At 35.1% G+C, this 24,554-nt stretch overlaps 1 protein-coding gene across 1 annotated transcript in view; it reads right to left on the reverse strand.

Moving 5' to 3' along the window:
• The window catches only part of USH2A (usherin), a 1,082,898-nt gene that overhangs the window by 836,945 nt on the left and 221,399 nt on the right, over positions 1 to 24,554 (reverse strand). Inside the window, exons 15-17 of the mRNA XM_044004202.1 lie at positions 20,033 to 20,191; positions 2,642 to 3,136; positions 1,090 to 1,359 (exon numbers count right to left, since the gene is read on the reverse strand). Of these exons, the coding sequence (XP_043860137.1) occupies positions 1,090 to 1,359; positions 2,642 to 3,136; positions 20,033 to 20,191 (924 nt within the window). The remainder of the gene's footprint in view (positions 1 to 1,089; positions 1,360 to 2,641; positions 3,137 to 20,032; positions 20,192 to 24,554) is intronic.

A 24,554-nucleotide genomic window follows, 5' to 3' on the forward strand; every position in this document is an offset into this window, starting at 1 on the left:
ACCCTCCTCCCTGTACTCTATAATCTAGACATTCTGGTATGTTTACTATTGCTCCCACACAAAACTCCTCCTATCTCCATCTCTTTGTATTAGCTATCACCTAAGCAAAGAGCATTTGTCCCGCCTTACTTCTGTCCCCTCAGATCTCTGGTTTCGATCAAAACTCTCTCTCTCTCTCTCTCTCTCTCTCTCTCTCTCTCTCTCTCTCTCTCTCTCTCACACACACACACACACACACACACACACACACACACACACACACACACACACACAAAACCACTTTCTATATAAATCCTGTTTTGGGTAGCTTTCTTCCCATTCGAATGTAAGCTCGTTGAGAGGATGGATTTTCACTTTTGTCTTTGTATCTCCAGCACATAGCACAGTTCTTGACACAGAGTAAATAATAAATATTTGTTGACTGACTGATGGTGGAGTCTCTCTCAATTAACTAGGTTGGTCCTCAGACAAAAGACATACAAATCCATCACTAGGCATGTATTTAAAAAAGAATAACTATCCAGAGTGCTAGGACTTGATGAGATTTGCACTTCACTTGGGTTAACCTTCAACAACCCCAAATGACCTCCACACCATGATAGTGTTTTGGAATAGGATTTACTGAAGGAAATCATTCATGATTCCTTTTTCTCTTGCTGAAATAAACATGTGGATTCCCTTTTTTCCCCTCTCATTTTAAGTTATCTGGTGTTTTATTATACAAGGTATGATTAAAATATAATTACCCTGAATATGTAAATATCCATCTATCTTACATGACAAAGAAGAATTATCAGAGGAGGAGGTATTTCATATCAGAAAAGAGTAGAAAAAGATTGGGGAAATTAGCAGTACTGTACAGCAGAAAAAGCACAGGATTTAGTATCAGAGGAAGGAAGGAAGGAAGGAAGGAAGGAAGGAAGGAAGGAAGGAAGGAAGGAAGGAAGGAAGGAAGGAAGGAAGGAAGGAAGGAAGGAAGGAAGGAAGGAAGGAGGCAGGGAAATAAGGGGAGGAGAGAAGGAGGGGTGGGAGGGAGGGAAGGAAGGAGGAAGGAAGGGAGGAGGGAGGGAAAGAATCACTAATTATTACCTGACTCTGCAGTTCTTTCAGATATCCAGTCTGAAGACACACTACCAGCCATATTCACAGCTACAACACTAAATTCATAATTAGTGTATGGCTCCAAATCGGTAATAATTGTAGTTGTTTTTGGAGGTGTTAAGGCATTTTCATTGGCTGATGCTGTAACTGGTTGAGGATTTAACCATCCACTATTTTGGAAAACCCTACTTTCTGTCACAGTTGGTTCATCATTAAACTTCAATTTTCGCATGTAAAGTTCATATCTTATAATTATTCCTAGAAATTAAAATACACAAGTCAATATATTTTATCAAATAATTTGATATTTTATAGTTTGCTAAGTGATAAAATTATCACACACAACCCCCCCCACACACACACACACATACTCAAACACACAAACCCACCCTATGGGCTCCAAAGGGAACTAGGGCCTACATGGGAAGCTGAGGAATCATACCCTGAAGCCAACTTTTTTAGAAGGGAGGTGAGTACCTAGTATACAACCCCATGTATGGGAGACAGAGATACTATTGTTAAGAAGTCTGACAAATTTGTAGGAAGGAGGACAAACAAAACTCTCCAGGACAAGTAGCAGCTTGCTTGGTCTGTGGTCACTGGAGAAATACTACTATTATTTTAAATTACATATGGAACTCCATTATTTCTATGCTACTGAAAAACTGCAAGTGTCAGTGTCCTCTAAATTTTGGTTCAATGGGTAAAGCCCTTACTCTGCATAACACCACCAAACATAAAAGTAGCCACAGAAATTGCAACTTATAACTGGTAAAAATCTGTCCCAGGGGAAAAGCTAACATTTCTATTGCTAAACAAGAACTAATTCTGTTCTAGGATTTGAAAACTATTCCTCTAATTTGGAATTATATTTTTCTTTGGTTAGTTATTTCTTATAATTCTAGCTGATATGCATAAAGATGATAATATTTTAGCGATTTTCTGCTTGTTATCAGCAAATAAGTCATAGAACCTAACAAAGAAAAAACTAATACCTCATAGGGTCTTGCCATGAAAAAGTATGCAATGTTAACATTACTAAAAATCTTAATATGCAAGTCTGGCCTATATAACCAAGGGCTCAATATAATCAACACTAAAATTAACTTAATGGAGTCAGCTACCCTATATGCATATTTTTTATTATTTTTACATCTTTTTCTTGCTTAAAGGAGAAAATTTACTGCATGTGGGTGACCTAACTTGTGACACAGTCAAATATAATGCATTTCACAAGTGAGTTTCAAATTATAAACATCATTCCTGTTGTGGCAGATGTCATTAGGAGCAAAGATAATACTAGCCTTTTAACGGGCAATTTAATTGAATGGAATTTTTGATTAGATTAAAAGAAACGCACTTGCTCCACTGACCAGGACAACTAATATCTTTCATCTTTTGAAATTGCTTCTCAATGACTATTCCACAGTTGCGAACCTAAGCACAGCTTTTCGATGCAGAATTCCAAATTTCTAGATTCCCATTCATATTCCACAGTGGCAAATATTCCTCAATGGCAAGGACACCCTGAAACTCCTACCATTGGGTTCTTCTGGTGGATGCCATTCTACGTAGAGTTCTGTGGAGCTAATTGTCTGCACTGTAGGAGGGTCCATTCCTTGGGGAGGTGCCTGAGCAGTAGTTATGATCAGAGGTAAGCTATGTAAACATCCACCACTTGTACAGGCCTGAACAGAAAAGCGGTACTTTGTGAATGGAACTAAATTCCAAATGGTGGCCAAGGTGTCAAGACCTTCATATGGACCACAAGGCTGAAGGCTCTCTAAAGTAATGCATGACAAAATATATTTTTCTATAGGGCCAGAATCATTTGAAGGAGCAGTCCAGTACAGTGTCACAGAATATGGGCTAATGGGAATAAGATAATTAAGGTTCAGGCTTCCTTCTGGAGTCCCAGATTTTGTTCTGTAAGTCACAGTTGCACTTCTTTCTGAACCATGCACATTGGTGGTCAAGATATGATAGGAATAAGACGTATAAGGTAACAGAGTAGTATCAGTGAAGTTCTGAACATCTGAAATAAAGAAAAAGAGGAACATAATTACCTTCAGAAAGTAGGCAAGAGATCATGTCAAATTTCCTGATATACAACTCCAGGCCAGTAAGTCAGCAGGCATTTATTATTGCTAAATGTTAAGCACTCTGCTAAGCATTGGAGACATGAAGAAGGGCAAAAATACTTAAATAGTAAGCATCGCACCTATCAATAATGTTAAAATGTGCTATGCTACATGGTTACACAATTGACTATTGCTTAAATATCACTTATTTTTACCCTATAATGGAGTATGGGGGAAAAACATTAAATGGAATGAATACTATAGAGAAGGTTGTCATCTATACTGACTGCATAGTATCTCATTTAAAGCAGCCCATATTTCTTGAAACAAATAAATAATTGGATTACACCTGAGAGAGCAAAAGTGCCAAGAGTCTGCACAACCAAGAAAACTATATTTTAAAAAGAAAATTTATGAAGCATATATGTGTGACTAGTAAGAAGGGGACATTTCTTTTTCTTTTTTTTTTTTTTTTTAGTGAGGCAATTGGGGTTAAGTGACTTGCCCAGGGTCACACAGCTAGTAAGTGTTAAGTGTCTGAGGTCGGATTTGAACTCAGGTACTCCTGATTCCAGGGTCAGTGCTCTATCCATTGCGCCATCTAGCTGCCCCAGGGGACATTTCTTAATATTTTTACACTCAGTCTGTCTTATAAATTCATCATTTACCTATGTCCTATAGGGCACAAAAAGATGGGTATGGTCCCACTTAACTTATTATCTGGAAATTTCTCAGTTCAATTCACCATAAATCTATTAAGTTCCTGTTATATAAAATTCACTGCATGTGGTGTTTCTCCTTAAGACAAAAAAACATCCACTTAAAACTATGATCTGCATGATGAGGTTCATGAGTCAGATGAGGTTCTTTCAAAGAAGGAATGAATACCCATGTTTTTTGTGTATGTCTTAATTCCTTTCCAAATATATTTGATATCTCATAGTCATAGTCTTTCCCTACCCCCTACCCCCCAGCACAAAGAGGCACACACACACACACACATACTCTCCCCATTCCCTCCCTTCCACCAATGGTTAATTCTAACCTCTCTTATTGCTAAACTTTAAAAGTCATACCTGGGAAATTTTTTTATTGTTCTTATCCACCCAGAAGATTTATTAAACACTTATGTTCTAGGTACTGTGCTAAGCACTGGGAAGAAATATGAAGAACACACAGTCCCAGCATCTAAGGAACTCACAATCTTATGGATTCTTGGAGAACTAGTTTGTTGTAAGGGAGAAAGGTGATTGCACTTAGAGTCAAGAGACCTGAATTTAAATCCTGAGTTTGCTACTAAATTCCTATGAGAATGTAAGCAAATTATTTGCCTTCTTCAGAGCTAGGTATATTCTAAGACCCTTGAGAGGTCTAAAAATATATTCTAGGAGCTACATGAGTTTTTACCTTCCATTTACCCTGTATGTATTTGGTATGTATTTATATTCATGTTGTCTCCCCAATTAGAATGGAAGCTCCTTGAGGGCAACTGTTTTTTACTTTTCCTTTATCCCCAGCACTTAGCAAGATCCCTTACAAATAGTAAGTGCTTAATAAATGCTTCTTGATTGATTCTAAGATCTGTGACCCAGTAACAACAATATTGTTTGATGAAGAACTGTGAATGACTTAACTCTTTTTAGTAGTCCAATGATCCAAGACAATTCAAAGGACTAATGATGAAGCATACTACCTCCAGAGAAAGAACTGATATTGATTGAATACATATTGAAGCATGCTAGCTTTCACTTTCTTTTTCCTTTTATTCAAGTTTTCTTGTATGAAATTACTAATATGGAAATGTTTTACATGATTGCACATATATAACATATCTGATTGCTTATCATTTAAGGGAGTAGGGAGGGAGGGAGGCATAGAATTTGGAACTCAAAACTTTAAATAAAAATGTTTTTTTGAAAAAAGAACATCTGTGAACTATGGTCTCCCAATACAGATTCTACAAATTTGTATTAGGATAATCTGAATGACAATCCTGACATTATTATTATTGTACTCCTGGTTTCATACTCCACTCCTGCTCTGTAGAATTGGTTAAATGGAAAAACTATAGTCCTTTCCAATATAATAAAAATACTTAAATCCACCCTTTACACAGTGGCCAAGTTGTCTAATTATGACACTTCTCTACTCAAGAAGCATGAATGGTACGATATCATTTCTAGGATAAAATACCAACCACCCTATCATTTAAAGCCCTTTACAGTACACACCCAGACTACTTTTCCAGGCTGGTTCTACATTAGTTTCCCTTAAATACTCTATTCTCCAGCCCACCTGGTCTACATTGCTGTTCTCCATACACAGCATACATCTCCCTACTCTATGCTTTCATAAAGACTATTTTCCATAAGGGGAATGCTTTCTCTTTCTTCACCTTCCAGCTTTTTTCAAGACATCTCAAACGCCACATCCTTCAAGACACCTCTGTTGTTAGCACTCACCCCAAATTCAGTATTTATTTTGTACCGTGACCATTCTATTTTTACTTATCTGTGAAGATAATTAATTTGTCTTGTAAAATATAAGCTTCTTGAGGTCGAGGTCTCTCTTTTGTATCTCTTCAGCCTAAGATAGTGTCTGGCACATTCAAGGCACCTAACAAACACTTGTTGATTGACAACACAGGACCCTTAGCACATGTCAAAACTGATAGTGAAACAGAGAGGTCTGATCATTTATTCTGCCTAGCTTAAAAGGAGTAAAACCATTTACTGATTTTGGAGCTATTCGTGATCACAACCCACAGTTTAAGAAGCTTTGACTAAGAGGAGATGAGACAGCTATTTGTCAACCTGACATAAACAATAGAAGTTCTCTGTCTTCCTAAGGCATATAAACAAGATAAGATGGAGAACACTCAAAGAATTCTCAAAACTCACTACAGTTAAACATGTGTATTTATCCAGGTGGCAATACCATAAGGGAAACAACACTGAGTATAGAATCAGAAGAGATGGGTTCAAATTCTGCTTCAGATGCTTATTAATCATGTGATGATGGGAAAATAATTTTACACCTCTGATCCTCAGTCTTCTCATCTGAAAAATGAAGGGAGTGAACTAGATAGATGGATCAAAGGAGCATAGATTTATATCTAGGAAGGACCTGAAAAGAAATATATTACATACCTCCTCACTTTACATATGAGAAAATTGAGACTTAGCAAACTTAAGTGACTTACTCATATACACATAGCTAGTAAGCATTAGAGGCAGAATGCGAACCCAGGTCTTTCTGATTATGTCTAGTGCTCTATCAATTATGCCACACTAGCTCCCTCAGAACTTACCTCTAAGGCTCTTTCTAGCTATATATCTCCAAATCTGTGATCTGCCACATGGAATCTAGAAAGCATTACTAAAAATTTTTAAAGTCTTAGCAAAAAAAAAATGGAAACTTAAAAGATTAAAGTAGGGTGTTTCCTTCATTACTGTTTACTGAAAATAGGATATTCAGAAGAGAAATTTAGATCCAGGAATTGAATATCTAGCTAAGAAGTTGGTGTCTGGAATTGGACCTATATTTCTGATCTATAGTTTCAAGAAGAATAAGGATAAGCTATTGGCAAGGGATGGAATGACCCTAACAAAGTCCCATAAATATGCAACAAACAGTTGCAGTGATATAACTTAGTGAATGGTCACATTGAAGCCTAGCTCCCATTTCACACTTCAAAACAGTAACAAATCCAACAAACAAAGTAAAATAATAGGAACCACAAAAAGAAAAAGGAAAGAAATCCCCTCAAGAAAAAAAATCCCACAAAAAAGCATGAGATATTGAAGAAATGAGTAAACAAAAAAGATCTAATGCAATGAAGAAATGTTATGGAGTAAAAGTCAAGAGATAATATTGGAATAAGAAAAACTAGGGCCAGATTAATTAAAATTAAACCATCATACATACCTCAAAGTGTTTCAGAGTCTTAAAAAAATTAAAGGAAATTATAAGGAAAAAATGATGGCTTTTAAAGATGAATCTAAAAAGACAAAAATTGAAGTTTTAGAAGAGAGGTTGAAAATTTTTAATTAAGCAATGAACATTTTGCAAAGGGAAATAGCATAGATAGAACACAGAAACAGAGATGTAAGAAATATTAGAGCAAAGTAAAAATACAGTGAAAAGTTAAGGTCTCTACAATCAAAGCAACTGACCTTGAAACCTACTTAGCAAGACAATCTAAGAATAACTGAAGTCCCAGAAAATATGACGATATAAAAGTCTGTTTTTCACAAAATTGTGCAAAAAAAAATAGCCTAGAATCATCAGAATTAGAGGACAAAGTACAGATGAATACAGTACAATTGGAGCCATCAAAAAGAAACCCTAAGTCTTACTTGTCCCCAAAGGAAATTCATGGTCAAAAAGAAAGTTTTATAAGATGACAAGAGGAGATAACTTATTTTTAACAGAATGACAGTTTAAATTGAGACTACTGATTGACACTGAGAAATGAAAGAAAATGCTCAATTATGACATTTCAAAATTGAAAGAAAAATAGCATTTGTCTAAAGGTAACATCCTGTAAACCTGAACATATTCGGGGGGGGGGAGGATTTTCAACAGAATCAATGACTTCTAATCATCCCTTTTGAGAAAGATGATGAGATGAGAAGACCTTTTGAAAAAAATTAGAAGTCAAGAAAATTTAATAAATGTAAGAAGTTCAAATAGCCTATAAGGGCCAAATGACTCCTTGTTCATATGCTTCAAGGAGATTAAGATTCCCAATGAAGACTGATTTTTCTAATGTTAATTAATGAAACAAAGAGAAATTATTTGTGGTTTCAGGTGATCAGAAAAAGTATCCTAAAAGAGAAAGATGGTTTTAAAAGTGATCTGGCATGGTCAAGAAAAGGGTGGAAGAAAAGAATTTTCCACATATAAAGGTGAAGTCATGGATGAATTGCTTCATTAAAAACAAGGAACAGGTATCTAGAGTTAATTAGAAGGGATAAATAGGTAAGATACAGCAATCTGGCCCATAGATTAAAAAAAAAAAAAGGAATTAGTTTCCTGGATTCAGGATGCTTCCAATAAGACAAGTTGTAGTTACTTAGTGCTGACTATTTTTTTTAATTAAGATGTAATATAATGGAATTTGATGAAAAATGAACATAAATAATCTTGAATGTTAATGGGTAAAACTGACCCTTAAAATGGATGAACAAAATACTGAGAAAATAAAGTAAGTTGGGGGGTAGAAAATCTCATTCGGCATTAAAATGGTAAACTAGATACCATGATTTCAGAAGAAATTACAGTAACTAGAAAATAACTTATAATAACTAGAAAATAACTAGATGATGGAATTTGGTTAGTATGGGTATGTGGGATTAGATCTAGGATTTCACAGGTCTCAACAGTCCCCAGTGACAAACCTCCCTCTGCCAGCAAAGACTTTAAAAGATTCTGAAACTTGGAGAATCATCAGGGTACACTGAAAGTATACTTGATCTGTATTACACAGTCAGTATGTGTCAAAAAGAGGTCATGAATCCACATCATACTGACCTTAAAGCCACCATGCCCCTTTCCCAGAATGAAATAATATCCATATATGTGTGGCAGGTAGCATAGCATCTAAATACTTAAAAGAGAAGATGACTAGACTGATTTTGTAAATAAAAAAAAAAATTTAAAGCTAGCTATTCTAAGATTACACAGGTGGCAAATAATAAAACTGTCATTGGAACTCAGATTATTTGAGTCCAAATCTACCACCTGCCCTAAAGAGAGAAAAGAAGGATGGGATTCCTATATTATTTTTTGAACTCTAGGCCAATCCCTTCTACTCTGATGATGGGTCAATTTTAAAATAGCTTTGTTGGCATAGAAGTTTGCCAAAGGCCTTAAAAGTTTAAATAAATTATATACATAGAAAAAAATAAATAAAAGCTAAAAATTAAATAGTAACAGTAGATGACTTTGATATGACTTCAAATTCTTGATAAAATTGGCAGAAAAATAAACAGGAAGGAAAATATAGATCAGAATAGAAGATAGGAAATACTAGGTATTGTAGACCTTTCATGATTACTAAATGGGAATCTTAAGAAGTAAACTTATTTGTCAGCAAAAAAAGCACTTTTAAAAAATTGATGTGATAAGAAAAAAATTAATAGATACAAAGGCAGAAATATTATACATATTTTATAAGCCATAACAGGATAAATGTTTTGATCAACAACAAAATATATAGCTTTATTATCCATTTAGGATAATACAGAATGATATCCCACACACTGAATAGGGTAAAAATGAAAGTATCAAAAATAAAATTTATTATTAAAGAGGATAGTAATAAAGTGTCACTTAGTCATTTTCAGACTATAACTCTTTGTGGCCCCATTTAGAGTTTGGGAGGTTTTTTGTTTTTGTTTTTGGAAAAAGTACTAGAGTAGTTTGAGATGTCCTCCAACACTTTTAACAAATGAGAAAACTGAGTCAAAAAGGCTTAAGTCACTTGCCCAGAGTCACATGGCTAATAAGTGTCTGAGGCCAAATTTGAACTCAGGAATATGAGTCTTCTGATGCTAAGTGAAATGATCAGAACCAGGAGAACATTTTACACAGTATCAACAACATTGATGATCAACTGTGATAGATTTAATCCTTGACAGCAATACAATGATCCAAGATAATTCCAAAGGACTCATGATGGAAAATGCTCTCCCACAGCCAGAAAAAAAAAAGAACTGTGGAATCTAGATGCAGATTGAATTGTACTCTTTCTACTTTTTTGTTTTTTGATGTTTTTCCTTTCTGTTCTAATTTTTCATTCACAACATGACTAATGCAGAGATATGTTTAATGTGATTGTACATATATAAGCGGTATCAGATTGCTTGCTGTCTTTGGGAGGGGGGAGGGAAGGAAGGAAGGGAGAGAGAAAAATTTGGAACTAGAAATCTTATTTAAAAATGTTGAAAACTATCTCTACATGTAACTAGAAAATAATAAAATATTTTAGATTAAATAAAGGAATATGAGTCTTCCTGACTACAGGCCCAACAATATCTACCATTCCACCTAGCTGCCATAGAATAATAAAACATTAAAACAAAATTTATGGGTTGCAACAAAAATAGTCTTTAAAAGAAAATGTATATTTCTTAATATTTATATTAGTAAAGTAAAAATATTTATGAAATACACATTCAATTAACAGACCATAAAATCAACAATTTAATAATACAATAAAGAGTACAATATTGGGGCAGCTAGGTGGCGCAGTGGATAGAGCATCGGTCCTTGAGTCAGGAGGACCTGAGTTCAAACCTGGCCTCAGACACTTTACACTTATTAGCTGCGTGACCCTGGGCAAGTCACTTAACCTCAATTGCCTCACCAAAAAAGAAAAAAAAAGAGTACAATATCATTTTACATTAAAGAAAAGTAAACATTTTTTAAAAAGGAAAAAGATCAAAGGAATCAATAAGCTATTAGCTAATTTGAGATTTAATTGGTGGGAACTAACTTACCAAGACAAAAAGTGAAAAGAAGGAATTCACAATGAAAAAAAAATAGAGGGAAATTATCAAAAATTAACATAATCAAATCTCAATAAAAATAAAGTTAAAAGAAAGCAATAAATATCTACAAAAATTTTTAAACAAACACATTAACAAAATCTTAAACAGAGAAATTCTGCAACCTGTAAGTGAACTTGAGAGACAACATAATTTCACAGAAAGAGTACTGGGGGAGTAAAGGAATCAGATGTCTTAGGTTCAAATCCCAGCTTTGCTACTTACTATCTGGGCCTCAGTTTCACCATTTGTGAAATGCAAGGGTTGAACTAGATGATGTTTAAGGTCTCTTCCAATTCTTGATGTATAAGCCTATGAGCCTATCAACTCTTGAAGAAAAACATCTGAGTCCATATGAATTTACAAATGAATTATATTAAAAATGTAAAAAATCATGTATTATATAAATTCCACAACAATAGACAAAGAATTTAGTACAAATCCTCCTATAATAAATAGTGTACCCCCAGATATTTCAACTAAGGAGAAACAAATCAGAAAAAGAAAATCACATATCGATTTTTATCACTAATGCATGTTGATGAAAAAATATTAAAATGTCATTTTAAAAGCTGTAGCAATGTATAAAAAAATCATTCACTAAGACCAAGTTGAATGTTACAACACTAGAAAATTATTACCATAATTATTCATATTAATATCAAAAACAAAATCACAAATATAATTATATAATATATAAAATATATTATGAAAATTATATAAAGCTCTAATGTAAATGACATCCAAAATCTATGAAAAATTAATGTCTGTAAATTAGAAGAAATTTTCCCAATAGAAAAGTGGTCAAAGAACATTAGCAATTTTCAAAAAATCAACATATCAACCTGAAAAAAAGTTAAATTTAATAATTAGAGCAATTTAAATTATAACACTTCAGAATTATCATCAAACCATAAATGAGGGGGAAATGAGCAAAATAAAGAATCCAATCCACAGCTTATACTATGATTTTTTAAACCATTTTGGAAAACTTTTTATGTGAAAAAGGTTACTAAATCATTCACACCCCTTTATCCAAAGCTACCAGTACAGGAATTGTAAGCAAACCAGGTATTCTGGGCTAAACCTAACAATCCAGTCCCTTGGTAATTTATGTTCATTATTAGAATCAAATGAGATGTTCACAGGTCATTCAACAGTTAACAAAAGGAGATTTACTTAGCCATAGTAGGAGAAAGATTAATCCAGTATATGAATTGAGGCCACCTTGAAATGATTCAGTGTAGAAGAAAAAGTGAGTAGCAAAGCATAGAAACTGCAGTCAAATTTAGCTTTAATTTCAAGAAAAAAGTTAGTTCATAATTAGAGCTATTCAAAAAATATATAGGTTGAATCAATAGGTAGTCAGTTTCCCCCTCATTTGGTTTCTTCTTTCAAGTAGAACTCAATGACCAGTTGGCAGATATGTTGTAATAGGAATTTCTTTGCAGATTTGAGTTGGATTAGATATTCCTCACAAATCTAAAATGCCATGATTCTGTAATTATGTGGTAGTAACATTATGGTAAGAATAAATGGAGATAGGGAATTGATAATTTTATGAAATCAGGGCTAAAACTAGCCAAAATTGTGTCACTGGTTAATTCAGTTTGTGGAGGTCCAAATGCAAATCGAAGAACTTAGTTTCAACATGAGTAGAGTGATATGTAAAGGGGGAGGTAGCCAGGCCATCCCCAAAACAGTCTATTCCTGAAATGGAATTGCTTATGATCACTGGCACGTGTTAATTACTGAAAGTTTTGAGTGTGTTTCTGATTTATGATATTTTGTTTATGTATATTTGTCTCTTTAGTATCATGTATACATTGTACATGTGCTTATCTGCTGGTTTTACATATTTCTATTGTTTATTTGCATCTATAACACTATTGATTCTTGCTTTGTTATTCTGTAAACATAGTGGTGCTACTGATGCTTTTTTTTTTATAATAAACAATTTTATTTGAAGTTTTGAGTTCCAAATTCTAACCCTCCCCAATTCTAACCATAACCAAATCCTTTCCCTCGATCCCTTCCTCATTTCCTGAATTCATGCAAAGCAAAATGAGCAGAACCAAAAAAAACAGATAAAGGTTATACATGTGCAATTATGTAAAACATTATCATATTGGTCCTACAAATATGGTTTTAATACCTTAACTAGGAAGAGTAAAAACAGAGAAAGAAAACTATAAACCAATTTCCTTAATAAATTTTGAGGTAGGGGCAGCTAGGTGGCACAGTGGATAGAGCACCAGCCCTGGAGTCAGGAGGACCTGAGCTCAAATCCGGCCTCAGACACCTGACACCCACCAGCTGTGTGACCCTGGGCAAGTCACCCAACCCCAATTGCCTATCTAAAAAAAACAAAAACAAAAAATAAAAAACAAAAACATAAATTTTGAGGTAAAAATAGCAAATGAAATACTAGCAAGAACATTATAACAATATATCATAGAGATTATACACTATGGCCAGGTGAGATTCATATCAGGAATTCAGGGATGGTTCAATATTGGGAAACTATCAGCATAATTAACCATATTGATAACAAAAACAAAAAAACATGATTATATGAATATATGCAGAAAAAACTTTGACAAAATGCAACACCCATGCCTATTAAAGACACTAGAAAGCATAGAAATAAATGGAGTCTTTCTTTTGTTCTTTTTCTTTTTTGTAGGGCAAGGAGGGTTAAGTGACTTGCAAGGGTCACACAGCTAGTAGCTATCAAGTGTCTGAGGCCGGACCCGAACTCAGGTCCTCCTGAATCCAGGGCCGGTGCTCTTATCCACTGTGCCACCTAACTGCCCCTCCCCCCAGTCTTTCTTTTTTTTTCTTTTTTTTTTAATTTAATTTAATTTTTTTTTAGAATAGAATTTTATTTTCCAAAATATATGTAAAAACAAATTTTAACACCAATTAAAAAAAAAATTGTTCCAACTTCTCTTCCTCCTCTATTCCCACCCCCACCCACTAGAACTCAAGCATTTCAAAATAAATTATACATGGGTAGTCATGGAAAACATTCCCACATTAGCTAGGTTGTGAGGAAAAAACAGTCAAAAAACTCCCAAAACTTCAGACTGAGGAATTGTCAAAGAGAAAAAACATTTTTTTTTTTTAAATGTGTTTCCAGGGGCAGCTAGGTGGTGCAGCGGACAGTGCAGCAGACAGAGCACCGGCCCTGGAACCAGGAGCACCTGAGCCCAAATCCAGCCCCACACACCCAACACCCACCAGCCACATGACCCCGGGCAAGTCACCCAACCCCAATTGCCTCACCAAAAAAGAAAAAAAAAAGAGAAAAGAAAAAAAATTAAAATTAAAAAAAAAAATGTGTTTCCAACTATTTCAGATACTATCACTTCTTTCTCTGTAGATGGGTTGCCATTTTCATAGTCCTTCAGGGTTATATTGGACCATTGCCTTGCTGAAAATAACCACATGCTTCCCAGCAGATCATTTTACACTATTGCTGTTATTTTGTATACAGTGCATTTCACTCTGCTTCAGTTCATGTAGGTCTTTCCAGGTTTTTCTAATAGTATCCTGTTCATCAGAGTTGGCTCATGGAGGGAATAACATTCACGCCCAGTTGGGAGGAGTAATCTATTTAACCTTACAGGAAAGTATGAGGGGAAGAGGATAAGGAAGGAAGGGTGGAAAAAAAGGGAGTGTAGAGTAGGGGAGGGGACAGTCAGAAGTAAAATACTTTTGAGGAGGAATAGTTTAAAAGAAGATGGAAAATAGAGTAAATATCATGGGAAGGGAATAGGATGGAGGGAAATAGTTATGATGACTTTGCTGGGCTAATACGAAGAAAATTCTTTGTCAAGTTCAAGGTACATTATTTAGGGTATGATGAACAGGATGCTTTTTTGTTCTTCATATTTGCTTGTGTTCTATGGGTATGCATGTACTGCTATGACATGCACTTAATATTTCTGTTGAGTAATTTAAACAATGAGTCAGTCTGTCAAGCACTGCTTTATATGGTGCTATGACTATTACAAGTACTTTTCATATATATTTGTTGTGAATGGCTCCCTGAGATGGTTTCCTGGGAATGTGGATTAATAATCCTTGTTGTATTAAGTGCTGATATCCATTTTTATGAATAATTGCATGTAATATAAATAATGGGATTAATATTGCAAAGGTGTTGCTATGATGTGGAATGTCAAATAACTACAGTGGATTTTGCAAGGGACTACAAAATTTCTGATATTAGGGATGAACATAGAATATTCTCTTGGCATTTGCTGGGAAACTTCCCTGACCCTTTGATTGACTCGGGCTAGACTATGACTGAGGTACTAGCCAGTCTAATCATCATGGAGCAGGAGGGAGGAAGCTATGCAAAAGGAGAATATGCATCAGGAGCAACAATAGGGCAGGGTGATAATCATTTCAAATGGAGCGAAGCCAGATGGGAAACTCAGAAATTACTAGCCTTCATGCCTTCCTGAAATGGAGGTTCTGAGAGGAGCTCTCTGCTTCTTCCCTTCAATGAGAGCATGAGTACAAGGGGTAGAGTAGGCTGATGAGGTGTGAGTACCAGGGCTGATGTGATCTTGTAAGATGATAAGGTTCCTGTAGGAATGATGAAGTCTATAGGAGGACAGCCATCTGTAAATATAATTTTCTATAAGCTGCCCTGGTCAAAGCATGTATGAAATAATATTTGGTTCTGGGCATCACATTTTTGGAAATTCATAGACAGGTTGGAGCATGTATGGAAAAGGATGACCCAAATGATGAAAGGAGTGGTGAATATGTTATATTGGAATTTGTTGAAGGAACTAGGGATATTTAACCTAGAGAAGACTTAGGGAATACTTGAAAATATCTTCAAACATCACAAGAACTATTATGTGGAAGAAGGATTGGACTTGTAGTTTAGCCTCTGAAAACAGAACTACTAACAATGTGCAGAAATTGCAGAGGAGCAGATGTGAACTTGATGTCAGAAAAACTTCCCAAGAGTTGGAGCTATCTAAGAATTAAAAGGGATGCCTTGGTAAGTAGTGGATCCTCCTTCACTGAACACTGAAAAAATGTTTTTAGGGGTGGCATAGAAAAGATTTTTGGTTCAGTATTGACTGTACTAGATGGCTTCTGAGATCTCTGCCAGCTCTTAGATTCTACAGTTCTCTGATTGAACTCTATCCTATGTTGTTAAAAGGAAGAAATAGCCACACAAGATTCCTTGATACATCCTTTTTACCTATAATATTCAACCTAAACAATGTGGTAACATTCCTGGGTACCTCTCAAAATGGCCACATTAGAAATGGAATCCTTATACATTTCTGTCATTTATAGTGAATGTGAAATTTCAAATATTTCATTTTTCATAGTAAGTATGTCTGGTTTGAACCTCACATGCATCAGTCCAGTCAGCAGAAGTCCAAAAGTTATTTTAATGAGGAATTCTATAATCTCCTCATCCAAAACATCAAGCTATCTTTGAAGACAATACTGTTAATTTACCTTGAAAAGTTCAATGCTCCTCCAAGTATAATTCCAAACTCTTTTATTTAACCAAAAGATCTGTATTCATCCAGCTGTATATAAGTAGTGTTTCCTTTTCATATTACATATGCTACACACACACCAAAACTACAGTAATAAACATCAGGGTGTTATTGGAATGATACAAAGTTCTGACAGCATTAACAAATTGTTCTTACTATTCAAATGCCATCATGCAGATGATTTTCACATCATTAATTACAGTGATTGTCAAGAAATGTCAGAATTGTAATCTTTTTCATGAAAACTGTGGTTTTAGAAAATAATGGCTTGTTAAATAGGATTATATAAATGTCTGATTAGCGAACTAGTACACAGTTATTGTGTAAGAAACTATTATTTAGATACTAGCTGAGTGCAATCATGAAATAGTGTCAAAGCACTATATTCCATTTTTAATGTTCTATAAAATGGATCATATTATGTTGCCATGGTGAAATTTGTCTCTAGGTACAAAGGTATTTCACATAGTTTTTTAACTTTAGTTCTTCCACTGAATAAAAGCTTATATGGGAAGTAGGACAATGGCATCTCAAATGGTCATATAGGAAGATAACATCATCATTCATAAGTGATCTTCAATTATAAAGTACAATTATGTACTTTTTAGAAGTGTTTCCAATATTTCTGTACATATTTTTCCACTATCATGAAAACTGAAGTTTCAGGACACCTGCATCATGCTGTTATTTGGAAGAAAACAAACATTCAAGTGGCAGGTTTTTAGGCCACATTGCCAACATAGCAGATGTAGACAGATGTTCATTTCCCTTTGCAATCTGCATCTCTTTTGAGTACAGAGTTTCCCCCACAACTTCAAAGAAAGCTTAGGCAGCTTAAGAGAGATATCCTTGTAAGAACTGTAAACATGACAACCTAGACTCATGTCAGAGGTAATAACACTACAAAATGTAACCTACAGTGATATATAATAATAAAACATTATGCTACACAGACATTTCAAAGTTAATCAATATAGCACATTGACCCATGTTGGGAAGAACCATCACCTTAAACACTTTGAAAATGGTATACACAGAACCAAGAACATACTGAGCTTTGTTTCACAAAACTTTCCAACTCATCATTCATTTCTAAAGTTCTGAATAAAGTAGAAAGCAAAAATTGATTCGAGTACTTCCTAATATTTCTTAAATTGAATAACTTCTTATAACAGAATACAAACAGTTATACAACAACAAGGTAGAAGAATGTTTAAAATCTGTCTGAAAATAAATATTTTTAAAGATAATGAGTAAGGACAGTTATTTGTGGTCAGAATGTCTCTAAACCCCTTTAGTTATCTCCCTGTTATGAAGAATTTCTTCAACTTCCATTAAAAGCCCTCTTCCTTCAATTAAAGTTTATCTTTCTTTCAAACTCATGAAAAGCTGGCCTCTCCCAGAAAGCATTATATCCCCAGCTCCCTTCTTCAACTCTGGAAATTCCTCTTATGCCCCTGGACACATTGGGACAAGATGAGGAGTAGGCATACTCATTACTTCACATTACCACTGCTAGATCTTCCTTCCCTTAGTAACCTCTCCTCCTTTAAAGTACATTCCATTCAAGCTATATAATCCATGCTACAGCTTTGTTGCAGTTGTCTGCTGGCACCAGGACTACATTATTACTCTTTCTCTTCCCCTTCACTCTAGTCTCCAATTAGCAAGTGGACTTTTGCTTTAAAGCCAATCCCTGACCTTCTGCCTTTGACTCCATCCCCTTTCATCTCTTCCAGGAGCCTGGCAAATCCTATCCCTTATTTTCAATGTCTTCTTATCTCCTCATTCCTTCCCTGCTCCTTACATTTCCATTTCTCTATCTTAACAAAGAATTCACTTGATCCCACATTCCTTTCAAACTATCCTTTTTCTTCTCTTTTTCACAAATTTCTAGAGAATTGCTTCCAACTCCTTATCTGCCACTAACTTCTCAACCTTTTCCAATCTAACTTCCAACACCACTCAAACAGAACTCCTCTTTCCAATTACTATTCACTTTTGGTAAATCCACTGACTGCTTCGTAGTTCTCATTCTACTTGACTTCCTGCAACTTTTGACAATGCTTTGGTATTTTCTCATCCTTTGGCTTCTGCTACATTGTTTTCTCTTGGTTTTCTTCTACCTGTTATATTGCTTCTCTGTATCATTTGCTAAATCATCTTCTATCTTCATCCATTAAATGGGCATCCCACAAGGTTCCAGTTTTTGCTCTTTTTCTCTATATTCTCTTGATCTTGTGATATCAATTCGCATAGGTTTAATGAACTTTGCTATATAAATAATCTCCCAAATACATACACACATACACAATTGTGTGTATGTGTATCCAGCCTTAATTTGTTTCCTAAACTCCAGTCCCATATTATCAACTACCTGTGAAATATATCTACCTAACTGTCCTATTGATATCTCAAAGTCGACACACCCAATGTAGAATTCATTTCCTCCATTCCCCATTCAAACTCTTCCCACTCTTTCAATCCCCATATCTAATCAGCAGCTATGTGCTGTCCACTCTGCCTCTATAAAAGTTATTAATTCTATCTTTTTTGTTTTGCTCACACAATTACTGTACTTCATGCACACATTACTTCTTAGTTAGAATTTTATTTTCCCAAATTACATGTAAAATACAAATTTTGACATCAATTGTTTTTAAAACTTTGTGTTCCAAATTCTCTTCCTCCCTCCCTCCCCATCCCACCCCCATCCCCACCCACCAAGAACTCAAGGAATTCAATATAAGCTATACATGAGCAGTCATGCAAAACATTTCCACATTGCCAAGTCACACATAACTTCTAACTTTGACTAATTTAATCATCTTCTACTCAGTCATAGGGATCCCATCTTCTTGCCTTTTGCAATTCATCCTCCACACCACTACCAAAAGAATTTTGCTACATAAGATGTCTGATCATTCCTCTAACCACCCCCCCCCAAAAAAAAACCTTGAGTGATTACCTATTGCCTTCATATTAGACTGCAAGTTCCTCAGCTTGGCATTTAAAGTCCTTCATAATCTGGGACCCACTTGCCTTTCCAGACTTTTTCTATAGTGTTTCTTTTCATGAACTTGATATTCCAACCATATTAAACTCATAGTTGATGTTCCATTTTTTGACATCCATGATTTCTTTATACAAACTGACCCACTTGCCTGAAATGCCCTTCTTCACCTTTACCTTTAGAACCTTTAACTTAAAAATTCAGCTCAGGTACCGCCTCTTACATAAAAGCCTTTCCTGATTGCTCCTGGTAAGTTATGTCTCCTTCCTTGAAATACTTTGCACTTACTTATCTGTGGATGCTATACATCCCTGCGGAGGAATGTAAGTGCCTTAAGGACAGTCTTATTTCATATCCTCAATGTCTTGCAAGCTGTAGTTTTTTGTTAACTATTTGTTGAAATGATTTGAATGTTATGTAAAATCTCTTCAAGAATCTTTATTCATTATTGAGTCTTAGTTTCCCACATTTTCAAGTTGGAGTTCTTTAACATTTATTTATTTATATTTTTGAAGGCATGTAAAGTTAAAAAGATGTTATTCTCATACATATGTATGTCAAATAATATATAAATATATATATTCACACATATATACGTGTGTGTGTTAAAATCATTTGTAAAACTGAAACCTAACAAATGGAGAAAAATCACTAAAATTCTACTCTTTGGAAACTTCAGAAAATGAAATTTCTGGATTAAATACAGTGTCTGTGGCTTCCTTTGCAAATACTCAAACTTACCATATGGGTACTTATCTTCAGTTGTGTAAATTTCAATACCGTCTCTAAATAAGCTGTAAGTAAGCCAGTGGGCATTTGGGGAATCAGGTGGATGCCAGGAGAGATTGATAGTAGAAGAACTTTGAACTTGTCCTCTGGGTGGAGGTTGCTGGGATGGAGCTAGATTACAATGAAGAGAGCATTTATAAACAAAGGCAATCAATAAACACGCAAGTAAACTGAAGTGAAATCAGCAGCCAAGAGGTCTTTCTGATTCAGAATTACTTTATCAAAAAGACATGTGGTTTACCAAGACATTAATAAACAAAGCTAATGTATCATGAGCTCTCTGAAACAAAGCTTTTTATCTATCAACATAAAACAAATTGGTAGGTCAAAGTAGCTGACATAAATTTACTTGAAAAACCCACCAAAGTCTATGATCATAAATGCCAAAATTTTCTAAGAGCTTTCTTCCTGACCCTTATTTTCAGAGTTTATCCAAAGATGGACAGTGCTTATCTTACGTCTGCTTAATTCACTTATAACCCAAAATGACTGAGTTTAATTAAAACCAGAAGTTTTAAGCAATGTAATTTCTTGGCTTTTTAAAGGAATTTTTCTATTACACTGCTGCAACAGTCATATCATATCTCACTTCAGAGAGCAAAAAGGATCCTATTTGGGGTTATGTATGGCTATTGATCTTTAAAAGCAGAGTTACTATCACAAAGCAACAGACATACACACCCAATGTAACAATTGAATGATGAGGCAGCATGCCCCAAGGCCAGATGGGAAAATCCATCTTATTATTTTAGCAAACAAGTGTGTAATAAGTGCTTACTATGTGCCAGGGACTGAGCTAAGCTCTGAAGATATAAATAGAAGATAAATAAAAACATGTCCTTGCCCTCAAGGAGTTTTTGTTCTAATGGGGGAATGAAGTTAATGTCACATTTATGACTAAAAGCTTTCCTCTTGGAATCATAGTTCAACTTGGAAAAGACACTCCAAAGCCCTGAAGGTTAAAAGAATTCTCCATATATATGTCCCAAACAAATGGTCATCCAAATTCATGTTTAAAATGAACCATATGGAGCAGCTAGGTGGCATAGTGGATAAAGCACTGGACCTGTTTTCAGGAGGATCTGAGTTCAAATCTAACCTCAGATACAACACTTACTAGTTGTGTGACCCTGGGGAAGTCACTTAACCCTCATTACCCCACCCCAAAAAAACCCCAAAACCCACAAACCGTAACAGATAACTCTTTACCCCATATGACAGAATATATTATTTCCAATAGCTTAGGAAAAAAAAAAGTTCTCTTGATATAACATTTCCTTACACTTCCACATTCTCAAGTTTCTGGAGTTTTTTTCAAAGGTTATCAATAAGAAACAAAGAAGCATTTCCTGCCTAACTCTTCTTTTTGAGGATACAACACAATCACCCCATTCTCCTTCTTTCAGATACACACGTTTGTAGCTTTTAAACTGAAAGAGACCTTAGATGTCATATCTTTCTCTCTTTTTTTTCTTTTTTTTGGTGGGGAAATAAGGGTTAAGTGATTTGCCCAGGGTCACACAGCTAGTAAGTGTCAAGTGTCTGAGGCCGGATTTGAACTCAGGTCCTCCTAAATCCATGGCCGGTGCTTTAGCCACTGCACTACCTAGCTGCCCCCATGTCATATCTTTCAATCCCTTTATCTTCCAGATTGGGAAACAGGTGAAGGGTGATTAGATGACTTGTGAAAGGTCACATGGCTAATAAGTAGGAAAGTTGGGATTCAAGTCCAGGCCCTATCACTCCAAATCTAGGACTATTATCAGTCTTATCAGTCAGTCGCTTATCATTTCCATCATGTCCATGAAAAAAAGCAAAGTCTTTTTTTTTTTTTCATCTTTTCAGAGGTCAATTATTTATAGCCCTTCCCACAGGCACATCTACATTGACAAATGCAAATGTGGAAGATTCATCAAACTTCACTAAATACTTTAAGCTACATTCCATAACAATGACAACAATAGCATTTACAAAGTGTTTTACAAATATTATCTCATTTTCTCCTCACAACATCCCTGGGCAGTAGGTGCCATTATGATTTTCATTTTACAGATGAGGAATCTGAGGCAAACAGAGGTTAAGTGACTCATCCAAGGTCACATAGCTAGAAAGTGTGTCTGCAGCTGAATTACAACTCATGTTTTCCTGATTGCAAGCCTATCAAAATTCACTACACCACCTCACTGATCCTAATGTAGCTTACTGACATATTCTCCCATGCCAGTTCAACCCCCACAAGCATTTTGCTGCTACTTCCTCTGCCATGAAATTCAAAATCGAAGAACCAGATACATTGAAAAAAAGAGGTCAATATCAAAAGTGCCCAAATCTCTAGATAAAGGCTTTCCAATAAGTGTGATTACTGATTCATCAGTACCAAATGGAATTCCATAATTACAGAGCAATAATAACATATTTATATAGCCCATTAAGATTTAAGAAACACTCTCCTCACAATAACCCCCATTTTACAAATAAAAAGACTAAGTCTCAGAAAATTTAAGTGATCTGCCAATGCTTATACCTAAGATTATGCCAGAGCCAGAATTCGAAAGAAGTTTCCAGGTCTAGCGTGCTATACACCATGCTGCCTCCATATCAGTGCACTAGCCTAAAAAATATTAAGACAATTGCAATGAGAATAGAAATTTCAGATTCAATTAATTTGAAATGTGGACGGTTCCAGAGCTTATGAATAGACCTCCAAAATTATACCTCTCTGCTAGCCTAATAACTAGTAACAAGATCACTTTCTAAAGAAGCATTAAGATGGATATTCATGCCTCCCCTTTCCTTGGCCTTTTCATTTTCCTGTAGGTTTTTCTTCCTTATGTCACAATTCCTACAAGCCATGATCCTGGATGAATATGGATCTGACAGAATAGCAAGTAGCACTAATGATGACATATGAAAATACAGTTATTGGCAACCAGCACCCTATACTTAAAAACCTAAGGGGCTTGCCCTTGGCAAAATCTCCTTTGCTGACTGAGGATTGGTAGTGCATTTGATCCCTTCAGTGGACCTATATTTAGGCCTCTGAACTCAACTGTCTTTAATTGCTCACAAAAGTTTTGAGACTCAGCTATCTTATCTGTAGTCATCCAAAAAGGCCAGCAATTCTTGCCTGTTTAATATTTCTAGCTTATTATGGAGGGAGAGATGATAGATAGATAATAGATAGATGATAGGTAGATATATGATAGAGATAGATAGAGATATATGATAGAGATATATAGATGATAGATAGATAGATAGATAGATAGATAGATAGATAGATAGATAGATAGATAGATAGATAGATAGATAGATGGATAGATGGATAGATGGATAGATAGATAGATGGATGAGAGAGAGAGAGAGAGAGAGGCAGGTACAGTGGGTAGAGTGTTCGACTTGGAGTTAGAAAGCCCTGAGTTCATTTTGAGGCACAGACCCTTACTAGTTTTGTGACTTTAGTTGGACAAGCTGCTTAACCTTTGTATGCCTCAGCTTCCTCATGTGTAAAATGAAGGGTAATCATAGTGCCTACCTCCCAGGGTGATTGTGGGCATCAAATGAGAATATATTTTAGGTGTTCTACAAACCCTAAATAAAGCTCTATACAAATATTAAAAATAGCTATTGTTATTGTTATTATATAACAATCTGCATCTAATCAGAAACATGGAAGATAAAAGAGGTAGAAAAATTGATCTGAATACTGGCTTTCAGCTTCCTGAAATACCTGTAATACAACTCACAGAAGACTGTTTAAGTTTCATGCATAAGGTCCCAGAAAATGAAAACCAGAATGATCATTTGCATGGAATAAAAATTTCCTTGGCAACAAGAGTTCATCTCACTTAGTCTTTCAAACGTTTACACATGATTATTTGTTGTGATAGCCTCTGACTAAGATCTTGTCAGATTTCACAGCCTAAGTAAACCATGCTTGGGCGGCAGTGAAATGAGAAATTGTGGAAATTCAGCTAGTGAAGTCTAATGATTCAATGAGTGCCACTCTGCTTTCTGAGGAGACAATTTAGAATCTCATTTGAGATGGCTCTTGGGGCTAGACAAGATATCATATGAGCTCAATAGGACTCTTAGAAAATATGAGTTCTTCCAAACTCTTAAGAAAATTTAAAAATTATAAAGTTAGCATAAAAATTTTAAATAAATAATTTTTTTTAATTTTAATTTTTTAAAAAGTTAGCATGATGCAAGTTGCCACAATGTGACCAGTATCATATTTTAAACTAAGTCAAGTTCAATAAAAGAGGGCCCTTTCCAAATGACTCTCCCTCTAAATAGTTTTGCCATTCATTCTGAGGGAGCCTTCCTTTCATGGGCCCCCAGAATTGAAAGGGCTTTCTTAGGTAATAGTTATGTCCTCTAATCCTGACCAAACTTTAACCAAGCAATTATATTATTCTTTAATTTCTTAAGGAGAAAGGAATTTTTTTCAAACTTTACAACCTTAATAATCCTT

The sequence above is a fragment of the Dromiciops gliroides genome, chromosome 4, assembly GCF_019393635.1.
Source record: "Dromiciops gliroides isolate mDroGli1 chromosome 4, mDroGli1.pri, whole genome shotgun sequence".
NCBI classification, from domain to species: Eukaryota; Metazoa; Chordata; class Mammalia; order Microbiotheria; family Microbiotheriidae; genus Dromiciops; species Dromiciops gliroides.